The sequence below is a fragment of the Vicugna pacos genome, chromosome 4, assembly GCF_048564905.1.
Source record: "Vicugna pacos chromosome 4, VicPac4, whole genome shotgun sequence".
Lineage (NCBI taxonomy): Eukaryota > Metazoa > Chordata > Mammalia > Artiodactyla > Camelidae > Vicugna > Vicugna pacos.
The window spans coordinates 80214415-80229732 of NC_132990.1; the positions used below are offsets into that span (position 1 = coordinate 80214415).

Genomic DNA, 15318 nt, shown 5'->3' on the forward strand with positions numbered 1-15318 from the left:
TTTTTTTTTTAGATTTCAGATATAAGTGACATTATATGGTATTTTTCTTTCTCTTTCTGGCTTACTTCAGTTAGAATGATGATCTCCAGGTCCATCCATGTTGCTGCAAATGGCACGATTTTATTCTTTTTTATGGCTGAGTAGTATTCCATTGTATAAATATACCACAGCTTCTCGATCCAATAATCTGTTGATGGGCATTTGGGTTGTTTCCATGTCTTGGCTGTTGTAAACAGTGCTGCTGTGAACATTGTGGTGCATGTCCGAACCTCTTTTTAAATGTTTGTTTCTCATTCGAATCTGGGTTTTGGTGACTCTTCATATATGCTGCACATTTTTCTATTAGGTTGTTTGTGTTTGTTAATGAGAGACCAGTGTATGTTGTGGATCTGAATTTTGTTAAATTAAAAAAAACTACCATGTGTGTTATATTTAAATAGCTCCCTCTATTCCTATTTTACCTAGAGTTTTATTCTGATTTTTTAAGTGAATTGGAGAGTTATAAAAAACTTTTTCTGTAGCTTGGAATAACTTAAATAACATGTAAATTACTTGTTCTTTAATGCTGAGAGAATCGCGTACCTAGCTAGTTAAGAAACAAAAAGAACTTGGACCAGTTTTATAAATTATACTTTGTTAGGAGACCTCACGTTTGCTGCCTTTTCACACTTGTTTCTGTATAGCAGAGTGCAGGGTTCTCTTGTAGTTCTTTTGATGGCTCCTGTCTGCAGTCACTTGCCTGTCCATTCACTCAGCACATGTTTACTAAGTGCCCGGATGTGCTGGGAAGTGCCCGGGGCCGTGGGCTGTAGCCCTGAGCCAGGCGCAAGCCCTGCGTCTTCTGGAGTTTCTGTTCCAGTGCTGTGTGTGTAAACAGAAAAGAGCCGAGTAGGAGGGGGCTTGGAGGGCCTGGAGGTGCTGGGATTTTAAATAGGATGGCCTTTGAGTGAGGAGCTGAGGAGGGAGCTAGCTGGTCAGCCCAAGTGACACTGGAGACAGTGTCTGGCATCAGGGTGGGAGGCCATGAGCTGGAGTGGGTGGGGCAGGGGGCAGGAGAGGAAAGGGGAGGAAAGGGGAGGGTCCCACGGTCCGGCACGGACCCTGGCAGCCGTGTGGCCTGCGGGGGAGGTGTCATTCTGCATGTGGCGCAAAGCAGGACCAGGTTAGAGGCTGTCGTGTGGATCCGGTGGCCGGTGGCTGGATTTGAGGGAGCAGCTAGGGGTTGGGGCTGGGTTCCAGGTGTGTTTTGAGGACCAGCCCATGGGGTTTGCTGATCAATTGTTCACATGGGTGGAAGAGGGAGACCCCACGAGTGGGAAGCAGCCGGAGTAGCCCTGCCTGAGGGGCAGTGGGGGAGTCCGGCTCAGACTGGGAGGCGTGTGTGTGGGAGTCAGTGGGGCTGCCAGGCGGCACCTGTGTGCTGCGCTCTGGCGCTCAGAGCTCTGAGGCTGACTGGGCTGTGCTGACTTCGGTTTCACTCTGTGCCGGCTGTTAGCACGGTGACCTCTGTTTTCTCTCTGTTTTCTGAATTAGGATGGCGTGAGGTTAGTATGTGCTAGTGATCGTTGATAATGACCAGATTTCGTTTTCCTTCTATTTTTTGTTTTTAATTTTATTCTTTTCATTTTTCATTTTTATTAGGTTTATCTTCCTACATTATGTTTATTTATTTTATTATCACTTTTCTAACTTAGAATGTGTCACCTGTGCTTTTCCCCTCCTTCTCTAACAGGGAAGCAGGCAGGCTGCGTCCTTGCCTCTGCCCGCAGCTGCACCTGGGGTGTGCGCTGTGCTGCTGCTCAGATGGCGGCTTCTTTACTTTCCCGAGTCAGACGTGGTCTAGGAGCGTGCCTCTTAATTTACAGGTAGTAAGGCAGATCAGCCACCTTTTCATTGTGGCTAATTTTGTCAGATAACGACTGGTAAATGTGGCCAGCACATCTCTGTGTTTAAACTTTCTAAGCTCCACGTTCATGACTGACTTTAGTCTCGCTGACAGAAGCGCAGCAGGGTGCGCCTGGCTCTGACAGCCACCAGGCTTGCTGAGTCTCCCAAGGGCAGGGTGTGCGCCGTGGTCTCTGTGTTTTTACCGCTAGACCCGTGCAGGTCTGAGAGGGCCCGTTACACACCCCTCCTCATCTCCGTGTTTGTCAAGTTTCCCTTGGATTTCCTTTTTCCCTTGAAAGCCTGTGTGTGTGTGATAAGAACACACGACGAGGTCTGTGGACTCAGGTGTGCAGCGTCGGTAGCTTACTGCCGGCCCGGGCGCAGTGCACTGCGGCAGGTTTAGCGCTGACCCATCTTACTGGGCTGACGCCTTGCTCCCGTTCACCAGCAGCACGTGAGTCAGTCCCCCCCAGCCCCAGGTCGTCAGCGTCCAGTCTTTGCTTTTATGAATTTCACTGTTTTAGACGCCCCACGTGAGTGTAATTAGTCACTAAGCATTTGTGTTTCTGAGTGTAGCTTGTCTCACTGAGCGTGGTGTCCTCAGGGCCCACCCAGGCTGTGGCAGAGTGCAGCTTCCTTTTTTAAGGCTGAGCAGTATTCCAGTACATGTACAGACCACGTTCGTTTATCTGCTCAGCTGCCGACAGACACTGCTTATCTGTTGTGAGTAGTGCTGCAACGAACGTGGTCGAGATCCAGATTTCAGTTCTTTTGTGTGGACGGATGGATAGGTTAGGTGTCCCCAGAAATGGGAGAGCTGGATCATGTGGTGCTTTTATTGTTACACGTTTTTGAGGAACCTCCATACTGTTTTCCCGAGGAGCTGCACCGGTTCACGCTCCGCCTGCCGTGCAGAGGGCTCCAGTTTCTCCACATCCTCAGCAGCACTGGCTGTTTTTTTTGGAAATAGCCATCCCGACAGGTGTGAGGTGATAGGTCACTGCGGTTTTGAGCTGCACGTCCCTGATGCGTCCTCTTGTGTTTCCGGTGGCTTTTGTTTTTGTGTTTAGCCAGTACGTGCTTTGGTAAAGAGGAGTTTGTGACCGTTGCGGCTTCTTTGTAAATTACGCTTTTGGTTGTCACACGTGCCGTCTTTATCTGTTTAGCTCCTCTGCTGACGGGTTTGCTGCCTGTCATGAAATGCCACGACTTAGACTTCTTTTTACTACCTTGGTGTTTGGGTTTTAGCACAAGCTACCGTAACTCGCCTGGCATCTTTGCTTTCCCGTTCATTTTTAACTCTTGATCATTTCAAGTGTCCATCTTGTAAACGATATTTAGCTGGGTCTTGCTTTCTTTTAACCTAGTCTTGGGCCCCTGCTCCCAGCAGGAACGTCCAGGCTGCTCTGTTCGAGTGCTGGCTGGCGCCCAGCCGGCCTCCTTCCCCGCTGCTGCGTGTAGATCGCTGCGGTTTCAGGGTGTCTCCGCTCTCCGCCCGCAGCTTTGTGCTTCCAGCGAGCTGCTGCTTCTCAGGCTCCCCCGTGTGAGTTTCTGATCCTCCCTCTGCTGTCCCACGGATGGTTCCCTTCCTGCCTTCTCCCACAATCGCAGACATTGTTTACGGTCTTAGTGTTTGTCTACCATCTTTACCACCAAGATGCATTATGTCCATAACAAAATCGCTGCATTTCCCATTTCCCTGCCCAACCCCCAACCCAATCGGATGCGACCTTTGCAGAGTTTCCCCTCGCCCCTCCTGGTCTGAGACTGTTCGGGGCTTTTAGTTTTAGGCTACTTGCCCCGGGGCCCAAGAAACCTGACTTGGCACTTTCCTGGGGCCCACCCTTCCTGCTCGGTGGCTCTGTGTCCTCTCCTCTGGTCGCTGCTCACCGCGGGGCGGTCCTGCTGTGTCAGTTGGCAGCTTCCCCTGCCTCTGCTCGCACTCAGGTGCCCTCCTGCCTCTCGCTGACCAGGGCGCTCAGCTGCCCTGCCCGCTTCTCTGGTTCTGTGTTCGCCCCTGTCCTGGCCTCTCGTTTCCTGGCCGCCGTTGGCTTCTCTTCCGCGTCACTAACCCCCCTTGCTGGGGTCTGGAAACCGGTGCGCCTGTCGGCCTGCAGGCTCAGGTCTTTCTTCAGGGGAAGATGGTTTCCTCCATTTGTGTAGTTATTTCATCCCCTTTCCTGTTCCTTTTGCTCCTGGAATTCTGTAACTTCATGTTGTCTCTCCCTTTGCTCCTTTAAGTCAGAGCCGGGAGCTGGTGGGCTTCAAGGGCCACGTGGGGGATGTGGTTTGGTGAACACGGATGGCTGTGGGTGCCGCTGTGTGGTGCGTCTGACGAGTGAGGATGTATGTGGTGTCTGCCCGAGGGCTAGTGGGCGGTGCGGGGTGGCAGTGAAAGGACGTACAGCACCTCTCGAAGCCTCGCTCGCAGGGAGCCGGGCCGCCTGGCCTCCTGGGGCGCATGCAGGGGGTCCCCGTGGAAGACGCTTGTCCCCCTGGCCGTGTCGCAGGGAGCCGGGCCGCCTGGCCTCCTGGGGCGCATGCAGGGGGTCCCCGTGGAAGACGCTTGTCCCCCTGGCCGTGTGTGTGCACAGTGCAGTTTGCTTGAGTCAAGTGTTCCCTTGCCCCTCCTCTTGAGGGTGGCCCTGTGTGTGTTTACAGGTGTGCACCCGTGTGCATCTGTGATGTGTCCTCAAGGGCAGGTGTGGCCAGGGTCTGGATGTGCCAGGCAGCGTGTGTGTGACTCTTTCTGACTGACTGAGTGGGTGGGTGTGTCTGGGGTGGGGGTCACTGCACAGGCCTGTGTGTTGGTTCTGCTGTGTGGGTCTCTCTGTCCTGGCACCTGTCTTCCCTCTGTGCCCCACTGCTGCCTTTGAGGAGGGGGCAGCGTGTCCCCTCCACTGGCAACGGGCAGCTCTCAGCAAGGCTGGCTGAGAGGTCCTGCTGAACGAGCCTGCCCTGAGCAGCTGGCTCTGGTGTCTGCTCGGGGACTGGGGGGCTGTGTTCTGGCTCTGCCAGGGGAGCTGTGAGGGGCCCATGGTGTGGGTGGGGTGGCATCTAGAGTGCCAGGAAGTGGCCGGTGGGGCCCTGCAAGGCCCTGGTGGGGCTGATTGAAGGGTGCTCTCCCGGGGCCCGCCTGCTGTGTCTGTGACAGTGCCTCCTGCCTGCTGCAGCTGCTTAGCTTGTAGGCAGTTCACTCCAGAAGCCTCTGCCGTCTTCGCTTAGCGAATCTGAGAACACATTTGCTCTGATAGCACTGGTCTGACAACACTGAAGACGCTGTCAGTGCCATCGCGGGTCTGGGTGCGCACGTGCACACACGCCGGTGCAGCACACCTGCCATCACGTATGTAACATGCGCCCACACCTCCCCAGGCCTGTTGGCCAGGCCAGGTGTTCAGAGCAGACTGGGTTTGAACACACACATGCACTCAAGACCTCCAGGCGCTCGCGGTGACTGCTTGCTTGATCGTCAGGTGGCGCCAGGGGTTTGTTGGTAGCTGGTGGCCCTGTCCCCCTAGAGCTTGGTCTGACCCGGGGGTTGGGCACAGACCAGGCCAACAGGCCAATTCAGAGCAGCTGGCATGAGGTTATGATTGTTGTCTGGGGGCTGAGGACCCGGTTTAGTTGGAGTATCTGGAGCAGGGCAGCGTGGGAGCCCGGGTGGGGCAGAGGTGCTGAGAGCAGAATGGGAGAGGCAGTTGGGTTTGGCTGGTGAGTTGGGGAGGAGCTTCTTCCTTGGCAAACTTTCCAGAGACTGAATATTTGGGGCTTTGTGGACCACTTTAGCTCTGCTGCTGGACCAGATGCAAACGAAAGAGCTTGGCTGTGGCCCAGTAGATCTACTGAGAAGGCAGTGGCTAGTGGCTACCGCTGAGCTAAAGAGGGACAGAGGCCAGGGGGTTCTGAGGACCAGAGAGCGGCTCCAATCCAGGTCTTCCTGCCAGAGCCCAGCAACCATGGAGGCCACCAAGACTCCCGTTCCCTCGTTTGTGAAAGCGGGGGGGTGGGTGCAGGGGTCATTAGCACAGTGTCAGTAGCAGGTCTGACGCACGTGGGGCCTGGGACGGAAACTAGCGCCTCGAGCTGGGCCCGGGCTGCGGGCACGTGCCCTCGAGGGTGTTTCTATGGGGGGCAGTGCATGGGGGGGGGAAGCGTGTCCACGGGGGCACGGATGGGTGCAGGGCGCGTGTGCCTGGCCCCCCGTGCCCTCAGAGAGCCCCCTGTCCCCCCAGGGCCCCCCTTCGCCCGCGCCGGCCTCAAGAGCGGGAAGACGGACGGCTCGTCGTATCTCCGCAGGAAGGAGAAGATGTGCCGGTTCTTCATCCGGCGCATGGTGAAGGCACAGAGCTTCTACTGGGCGGTGCTGTGCGTGGTGGCCCTGAACACGCTGTGCGTGGCCATGGTGCACTACAACCAGCCCCAGCGGCTCACCACGGCGCTGTGTACGTAGCCGGGCCCGGGCCTCCCCCGCCTCCTCCCGAGCCACTTCTGGTCTGCAGCTGGCCTTTGCTTAACGCCCAGTTCAGGGTCCCTGCACTGACCGCAGCATCCCGGGGGCCTCTGCAGGGGGCCTGCTGTTCCCCGGGCCCGAGCGCCCCGACCCAGGGCTGCCCCGGCCCTGTGAACTGGGATAGCCCGCTGATCTGGCCAGACCCTGTCCCCAGTGTAGTGGGAAATGAGTGAGGGGTCTGGGCGCCAGGGAAGGATGTTTGTGGGATGATGCGTCCTCCCTCAAGAAGGCTTCAGATCCGGGGACCGAGGGACCTAGCTCCTCGTTTCTGTCTTCCCTGGATTCCTTGGGAGAGAGAGTCCTGGCTCCCAGGGCTCCCCTGTTTCACTTTTCTTTGTGGTTGGTTGAACCTGCGCTGTCCTGCTCTGTCTTCTCTGTGGTTTCCTGGAAGTTCCTGAGTTTGCTGGCATCAGCTGGGGAAAGCGGCTGGAGGGAGAGGGGGCCTGTGCTGGGTCTGGACACTTCTGCCCAGGGCCCGGGCTCTGTCCTCGACAGCTGGCTGGAGTGAGGCAGGCTGGTCCGGGAGGTGGTGAGGCCTTGCAGGAGGCAGAGGAGTGCTCCCCTTCAGGGCCATCCTCGTCGGAGCTCGCCGTGGGCCTCGGCCTGAGGCTGGCCGCCCCTTGGAGAGTGGGTTCTTTGCACCTCGGCTCCTGTCCCTCAGGTGCACTGGGGACCCCAGAGACCGAGGCTCGAGCTGCAGAGGGAGGGAGGGAGGGTCCTCCCGTGAACCCCCAGGCCTCATGAGAGGGCCCTGGCCACCCTCTGCGCTGTCTCTCTGTCCCACAGTGTGTGTGTCACAGCACAGGCACTGCTGGACCTACCCGCTCTGCTCCCCGCAGCCTGTGGGCTCCTGGAGAGAGGGGTCTGTCCCCCATGCCGGCTCAGAGCACACCAGGGCCTGCTGGTTGGGTGACAGATTTAGGGCTGCATGGACCAACACCCTTTCTCGGCCCCCAGGCCGAGTGGTGAAGCTGAGGGCCTCCTCCTCAGGAGAGCGGAAAGGCCAGTGGGGCGCTGGGAGCTCTGGTCCTGGAGCCCCCTTCCCGACGGCGTCCCCTGTGGCAGTTCGTGTGCTTGTGCCTGCAAACACTCCCACTTCGGTCTTCTGGGGAGCAGGGTGGGCATCTGGGCTGGACGGCTGGAGGTCGCAGCTCTGTGGCCTCTGCTCCCAGGACCCGAGCTCCTTTCATGGTGCCCCTGAGGTGCAGGGCAGGTGCCTCTGTGCCCTCATGTGGAGGGGCTGTGGGGCTGAGTGTTCCGAGCGGGACTCAGGACACAGCTGTCCCACCGCCCCTCACAGCTGCCGTCACCGTCTCCAGGCCCAGGTGCCAGGCGCCCAGGCGGTGTCAGGCGGGGGTCAGCGGGCGTCCGTGCCTCTGGCGTTGCGCTCTCAGCTTCTCCAGGACAGGTGCTTTGCCTCCTCACTGCTCATTCTGTGCATGGTTTGGGAGCCCTGGTGTTTTTCTGACTAGCTCCGGAGGCCAGGCCTTCTGGGGTGAGCTGCTCCTGGGAGGTGGTTGCCATGTACTCATGCCACAGGAGGAGGATCCCCACCTGAGGCCTTGGGCCACACAGGCCATCACGTGTGGGTCTGGGGGACCTGGTGCCCAGCGGGCAGTGGGACTGCTGCCTCTGCCCAGCCAGGGTGTCGGCTGCTGCAGATACACCCTGCTGAGGCGGCTACATGTGTGCAGAGCTTGGAGGAGAACAGGTTTCAGGGCACGGAGTGACAGCAGGAGACGTGTCCCTGCCTCCCTCCTCTGCTTTATCAGGAGATGCTTGCGCTCCAGTCTCCCAACCAGTCTGGAAGCCAGAGGCTCTGGCCTGGGACTGGACTGTCAGAAGCCTGCGTTCGCCCCTCAGTCCCGGGCCCCCTGCGGCAGGCTCTGCCCTTGGTTCTGAGCTGCTTCCAGCCTCTGCGTCGCTGGGGACAGAGGGCTCAGCGTCCAGAGTGATGGGTGGGTCCCAGCTTGGGAGGAGGATCAGACGCTGATCTTCTTCTGAAGCCTGGAATTCCTGGCTTGGCCAGACAGCGGCTGAGCCCGGCTGTGTCTCCTGCGCTCCGTGGCCTCGAACAGCTTCGGGACTGACTGCTGCTTCTTGCTCTGACTCTGCCTTCTGCTCAGGCTGGGTTAGGGACAGTGTCTGTGTGCTCTGAGCACAGCCCTTAGCTCCAGGGTGGCCTCCCTTCAGTCCCGAGGCTCCTGAAGGTTAGCACCACCCGGGGCAGGGCCCCTGGGCTGAGGCGGGCGCTGCTCACCACGGCTGCCTGCTGGGGTCCAGCCTGAGGAAGAGGAAGGCAGCCACTGGAGTCCCTGTGTGACTCACAGACAGCGTGGGGGCGGCTTCCCCAAGGCCTCCGGCAAGCGTACTGCGGGGGCCTGGGGACGGAGGCTTGCATCTGGCAGGGTGAGCCCGTGGACAGCTAGAACCGAACATGCTGGGAGTCCAGAGAAGGACCAGGGAGGCCTCCTGAGAGACGCGGCGTTGAGGCCAGCAGTCCTCAGGGAGAGGCGGGAGGTCCCTCGGGTCCTCGTGGAGAGATGGGGGTTCTGGCCGGGGAGCTGACATTCTCCGCCTGCAGTCAGCGCGTGGAGCGGGGAGTGAAGGCGGATGGCCAGGTCCCAGGCTGTCCAGCGTCTCCACGGGGCTGGGGCGCCCCCTGCCTGACCCTTAGGTCCTCCTCTGGGGGACAGGGGCCCTTGACCCCAGAGCTCCCCCCAGGGTCACTCCTGGGAGCCTGTGTGCGTGTCCCACAGGCACGGGGCGCTCAGTACCTTTCAGCTGGGAGGGAGCACCTCCCTGCATCATTCCACTCTGTTCGTTATTCTGTCCTGGGCAGAGATTAGGGCGAAGGGCCACAGACCGGGCCTGGAAGGCTCAACCCCCGGCCCGCCCGGGGTCTGGCGCCCTCCAGGCTGGGCTGGAGCCAGGTCGGAGGGGCTGCGAGCTAACGCCCTCTTCTCCGGCTTCTCCTAGACTTTGCAGAGTTTGTTTTCCTGGGTCTCTTCCTCACAGAGATGTCCCTGAAGGTGTACGGCCTGGGGCCCAGGAGCTACTTCCGGTCCTCCTTCAACTGCTTCGACTTCGGGGTGAGTGGGACGTCTGGTCGGGATGCCGGCTGTGCACTCGAGAGGGCGTGCGCCCCTCCCGCGTTGCCGGGCCCGGTGTGGGCGGGGGTCTGCGGCGCAGAGCCCAGGCGTCGGGGGGCCTGTGAGCCTGCCTGGGCCAGAGGGGCCGTCTGAGGCGGGGAGGCTCGTCCTGCTGGGGTGCCAGCTGTGACTCCCTCCCTCTCTCCCCTGCCCTTGTTACGGAGTCTCAAGACCAGCTCAAGGCTCCGCGGCCTCCCCTGGGCCTGGCGTACAAGCTTCTTTCAGATACTCTGCCAGGGCTCAAGGGAGCTGTGGTCCTGATGCCTCAGCGTCTGTGGGTCCGGCCCTGGGCATGTGCACCAGTGTCAGGGGAGGACTGACAGGCCGTGGTGGCCCAGCCCTTCTTGTGAGGCTGGGGGCAGCAGTGAGCCTGGGTCTCTTCCCCAGCCTCTGCCGGTGAGGGAAGCCTGGAGGGCAGGTGTTTCTGAGGCTCACTGCAAAAGGGCAGGGGGAGGGGCAACACAGAGACCACTGCCCTGGGCCCAGCAGATCACACAGGACGCCTCCCTGGTGCCGAGCCCAGAGCCCAGGGGTGGAGTGCTGTTGGCGGCCGCCCAGAGCTGAGTTCTGACCCGGCGGAGGCTCTGACTGAGAAGTGGACGTGCTGCAGTCCAAGGGAGGCCTTGCAGAGCCCCCAGTAGCCAGGGAGGGCGCCCGGACCTAGGTCAGAGGAGAGCGTTCCTCTCGTCAGCGCTGCAGCACAGCTGGCAGACTGCGTCAGATCTTCACGACGACTCACTTCATAGATGAACAGCTAGAGACGCTGTGTGACGGGCCCAAGCTGCCCAGCTAGTTAGTGTGCCGGGGGTCGGTGCTGAGCCCAGGGTTCCCCCGCACACGCCACGCTGCTTGATGTCTCTGGGGAAGGAAGGCGATGGGGCCCAGGGTGCGCCCTGAGAGCTGTGGACACCTGCTGCTTTGACAGACGGTCGAGGGGAAACCAGCTCTTCTGATTCTCTGCCCTCCTGGTTCCAAAGAAAGCTTCAGTGCACGTGGGCAGAGGAGACCCGGAGAGGGAGGGAGATTTCAGGGAGACGCCCATCTGGGAACTTCCAGAGCCCCGCACGCAGGAGTAGTTTGCACATAAGCTAACAGAGGAACCTGGGGTCTCTCGTGGGTCACAGTCCAGCTGGCGCTGGGTGTACAGTCCTCCCGAGGCTTGGCTAGAGCAGGAGCGTGCATTCAGGCTTGTTGCACGGCTGTGGCCAGGCTGGGCTCAGCAGATCTGCTCTGTGCCCTCTCATGGGTGTGGCTGGCCTCGCTTCCCAGTCACATGGGCCTCGCCACGTGTCTCACGGCACGGCAGCTCGTGACGCAAGAGAGACTCGAAGGTCCCCAGGACAGAGGCCGCAGGAGCCCAGTCTCAGGAAAGGGACGCCGTCACCCGGCTGTTGTGTTTGCCAGGAGGCAGTCACTGGGCCAGCCCACTTTTAATGGGGGAGAGTGTGATACAGGGACGTGGCACCAGGATCGCTGGGGGCTGTCCTGGAGGCTGCCTTCTGGGCCCGTGATTCGCCCCCACCCCAGTGTAGAATGTACTCCCCTCTCTCCCGCCTCCCCAGAGTCTCGTCCTGTTACTGCGGCAGAGCCGCGTCGCCCGCAGCACACCCAGCCTGGTGGAGGCTCCTGCAGCTTCTCTCAGCCTGTAGACCATGAAACTAAAGGGACAAGCTGTCTACCCCGCACCCAGCTTGGGTGGGACAGGCAAGGGGTCGCTGCTCTCGACATCCCTGTTCAGGAAGGGGAGCGTGGGCTGCCCAGCACGCCACTGGGCCACCGTGGCCCTGGAGCCCAGCTGGGAGGTGGTGGGAGCGCCCTGATGAGCTCCTGCGGCCTGGGAAGCCCTCTGGCTCTGGGCTTTGTCCTGAGTCATCCTCCCTTTCCATGCAGGGTGGTGAACGTTTTCAGCCCAGGTTTTTCTCAGCCTGCTTCCTACTGGTAGAATTTCGGGAATCCAGAGGCCTAATTTTGTACTGTCTCTGTCCGATTCAGTTCAAACTGGTGATGTTTTTGTGTGTTTAAGCCTTGTAAGAACTTCACGGGCACGTTGTGAATCTTCTTGGAATTTACCCCGTTGGACAGAGCTGTGCCCACGACTCTTTTAGAGGTCAGCCCTGCTCGCCTGAGCTCCTGCTGAGATGACTGAGCTCAACCTGCTTCGGCGTCCTGAGGACGTACTGCTTCACGCAGCCCATGTGGGAGGCACACCCCGTGTCCCTGGGGAGGGCCTGAAGGTGGCTGCACGTGCTCTCAGGCACTACCCTTGGTCTTTCGGCGTCTTACGGAAAAGCCACAGTCACGCCCTGGACTTAATGTCTAGACTCCAGGCCATTTCTTAATTTTGGCATCGTCTGCTCTCTGGAGAGGCCGAGCGTTTCCCAAACTAGCAAGTCTCGGCTTCTCCCGACGTCAAGTCCCTCGGTTCCCTCCCTCCCCTCCGACACGAGCGGCAGGAGGACACCAGGCGGTATCAGTGACTCTTGGCGGAGCCCCGGCTCTGGGCCGCACGTCCGCTCCTCACGCAGCCGCAGGCCCCGGCGTGCCCCGCTCCGCCAGCCCCCTTTCTTGGGCACCTGGGGTTCTCCTCACTTTCCTGTGGCATCCTCAGGGTCCAGCATTCCAGGGGGAGTGCTCAGGGGCTTCAGGCCTCCGCTGACTGCTGCTCAGGGCCACTCCCTGCTCCCAGAGCCCCTCCTGCACTGGGGTTTGAATCATGCAGCTCCTCACTCCCGTTTCCCACGTCTGGATTGATTTTTCTGTCCAGGTAGCAAGTTACCACAAGGCTTAATGGCTAAAGCGGCAGACATTTGTTCGGTCTTATTCTGACGGGTTGGCAGTCAGGCTGTGACCCACGGGTGTGCCTCCCGAGGTTCTGCGGCCCAGGCTCCGTGGGGCTGCAGGGCTCCCATCCACGCCCTGCTCATGGTTCTTGACAGACCTCGAAAGTCAGCCCCCAGGCTCACCCCAGTGGCCACAGCCACCCCGGTTCCTGGTGCTGAGGGCCACCACACAGGCTGCCCAGTGTCCTCTCTGACCCCACGCAGCTGTGACACGTCTCAGGGGTGACGCCCGTCCCTTTGTCCGTCCTGTTTGCTAGAAGTGGGTAGCGAGGTCCACCCCACCCTCAGGGGACAGACTGCACCAGGAGTGGGTTCCCCGGGGGCCATCTAGGCGCCACCTTCATCATGAACCAGTGTGGACGATGCCGAGGAGGGATGGGCAGGAGGAGACCTGGTGGAGACCAGCGCTGGAAGGAGGGGGATCAGCCCCGGGCACAACGCGGGTGCTGTCATGCTGAGGGCAACTGGTGGTGGCGATCGGGCCACCAAGACCAGACGTGCTGAGCTGGTGCGAGGGTCATGGTGGTGCGGCAGCTGGGGGCATATCTGACGTCCTCGGAGTGACGTGTGTCCCGGTGGAGGAACGTGCAGCGGGTGGCTGTGCATCTGGGGTGACTTGGAACGGGTCCCACCAGCAGACCAGACGTGCGGGGTAGTGGACCGGTGCTGACCCACAGAGGCCCTGGCACAGTCACCATTTTCTCAGTGACTTGGTGAGAGTGTTGGTTCCGTTGCAGCCGATGCGAAATGGGTGGGAGTGACTGAAACCTTGGACGACGTGTGAGCCAAATGCAGCGAAACGGAATTTAAGAGACTGAAGCTCGACATGGGAGTCCTCCACACCAGCTGCAGAAGTCGGGTTGGAGGGGGTGAGAATTAGCCGCACACACAAAGAGGACACGGGCACTCATGCCGACCGTGGGCCTGGGTGTGCTCCACGAGGCGTGGCGGTCAGGGAGGGAATTCGGTTTGGGTGCCGTTGCTGTCCTGCCCAGAGGAAGGATGGTGAGGGGTCTGCGGTGCCCCAGCCCCACTGCTCTGTCCTTCCCGAGACCCTCACGCCGGACACTGATCAGGATGGCCCTTCACAGAGCCCGTCTGAGGAGCAGCTGAAAGGAGGGACGTGCCTCTCGCTCACAAGCCCTGGTCCACTGACCTGGACGGCGCCCAGGATAACTCTTGGTGAAAACAAGAGGGCGGGCTTGTCACAGTCTGTTCTTGGTGGTTTCTGGGAGAAGACAGGATGCAGTTCTGAGCTGGAACGCTCAGGGCAGTGACAGGACCAGAGGGGGGAGTCACAGGAGGCCGACCTGCTGGGCGGTGTGAGAGCAGCCCAGCAGGCAAGGCATCCGACGTGCTTGTGTCGGATGCGGTTTGCTCTGGAGCCCTGGAGGAGTGTGGGAGGCTCCCCGGCTGTGACGAAGCCCAGCGCGGGCCTTGGACAAGGAGGCTTCCAGGTCCGTCCGGAAACCAGCAGGCCGGACCTGCTGCGTGTCCTGTGTCCTCCTGGTGCGTCTGGGTCGGGGCAGGACGGGCACCGGCTCTGGGGGCCTGCAGCTCCCTGGCGGCTGCACCTCGTGCTGCCTTATCTGGCTTGAGCAGCAGACGGGAGGCAGGGCGGATGCTTGTGGAGATGCAGCCGCAGCGCGGCGAGGCCCGTGCCCAGGCTGACCCGTGTCCCCTGCAGGTCATTGTGGGGAGCATCTTCGAGGTGGTCTGGGCGGCCATCAAGCCGGGAACCTCCTTCGGGATCAGTGTGCTGCGGGCTCTCCGGCTGCTGAGGATCTTCAAAGTCACCAAGTATGTGGTTCGAGTGCTCCGGGGGCGGGCGCAGCACCCTGGGGCAGCTCACAGCACTGCCCTGGGGACGTGTGGCACCGGACTTGGCCGCAGCCCTAGGGAATCTCTCTGTGGCCTGTGATTGGGTTAGAGGCAGAAACAGTCATAAAGCAGCCCGCGCTGGGGCAGCGGCCCAGCAGGACTTGGTCTCAGCCTCGGGGCCACGTCTGTCCTCAGGGCAGTTTCCAGCTGGACCCAGTGTTGCCGGCAGCAGGGTTCCTGACCCTCTCGTTAGCTTGTTCCCCACGGTTTCACACTATTTCCTCTTGAAGTCAGCAGTCCTGTATTTCAGCTTCCGGAGTGTGACCCTGCTCCATGGTTCGCGGGGAAGCAGAAGTGAGCAGTGGAAGTTCTCTGGTTGTGGCCCCTAAGTCTGCCCGCCTGCCCTGCAGGCCCGCCTCCCGGGGTGGGAGGCAGGCCTCCGCTTGTCCTGGCCCTGATGTGTCTCTGACCTGACTTGAGCCCCCGGGCCTGCCTTCTCCGCCAGGGCCGACCCTGCCTGGTCTGTCCTTGGTGACAGGGCGGTGCCCTGACCGTGCTCAGGTTCATCCCACGTGACTGCTTCCAGCCCCAGAAACGGGTCGTACCCAGGGCAGAGGGAGACGCGGTCAGCGCAGGGAGAGCCAGCGTGGCGGTGGCGGGAGGCGGGCAGACACCCTCACACATGACTGTCCTGGCAGCGGCAGAGCTGCTCTCACTTGGCGGGCTGGAGCCGCGGCCGGACACCACAGCGGGGACCCGAGACCCCAGGCTGCCCCGTGAGCAGCTGGAGCGGGTGGCCGACACGTGCCTGGCGCGGACCTCCGTGCAGCGTTCTGGGCAGCCTGGGTCACGACAGCCACGGGGCTGTCCGCCCTGGGCCTGTGCCGGAGGCCCCGGGCTCTGGGCCGCCCCTCCGGTGGCCGACCAGCCTCTCACTGCTCCTCTGGCGTCGCCAGGACGTTGAGGTTCTCCTGGTGTCTGCCAGTCTATCTTAAGTCCAAACCTGAGGCCACTCGAGGTCACGGCAGTGTAGCTGCAGGAGTTGAGTCCAGCGTGGCCCGGGTCACTGCTGGGTGCTCTGCACCACGTGCCCCCAGTTCTCCAC

At 60.5% G+C, this 15318-nt stretch overlaps 1 protein-coding gene across 2 annotated transcripts in view; it reads left to right on the forward strand.

Moving 5' to 3' along the window:
- CACNA1B (calcium voltage-gated channel subunit alpha1 B) overlaps window positions 1–15318 on the forward strand; it is a 171072-nt gene that overhangs the window by 50383 nt on the left and 105371 nt on the right. For both annotated transcript variants that reach the window (XM_072960634.1, XM_072960635.1), the window contains exons 11-13: window positions 6123–6332; window positions 9380–9492; window positions 14080–14192. In XM_072960634.1, the coding sequence (XP_072816735.1) occupies window positions 6123–6332; window positions 9380–9492; window positions 14080–14192 (436 nt within the window). The remainder of the gene's footprint in view (window positions 1–6122; window positions 6333–9379; window positions 9493–14079; window positions 14193–15318) is intronic.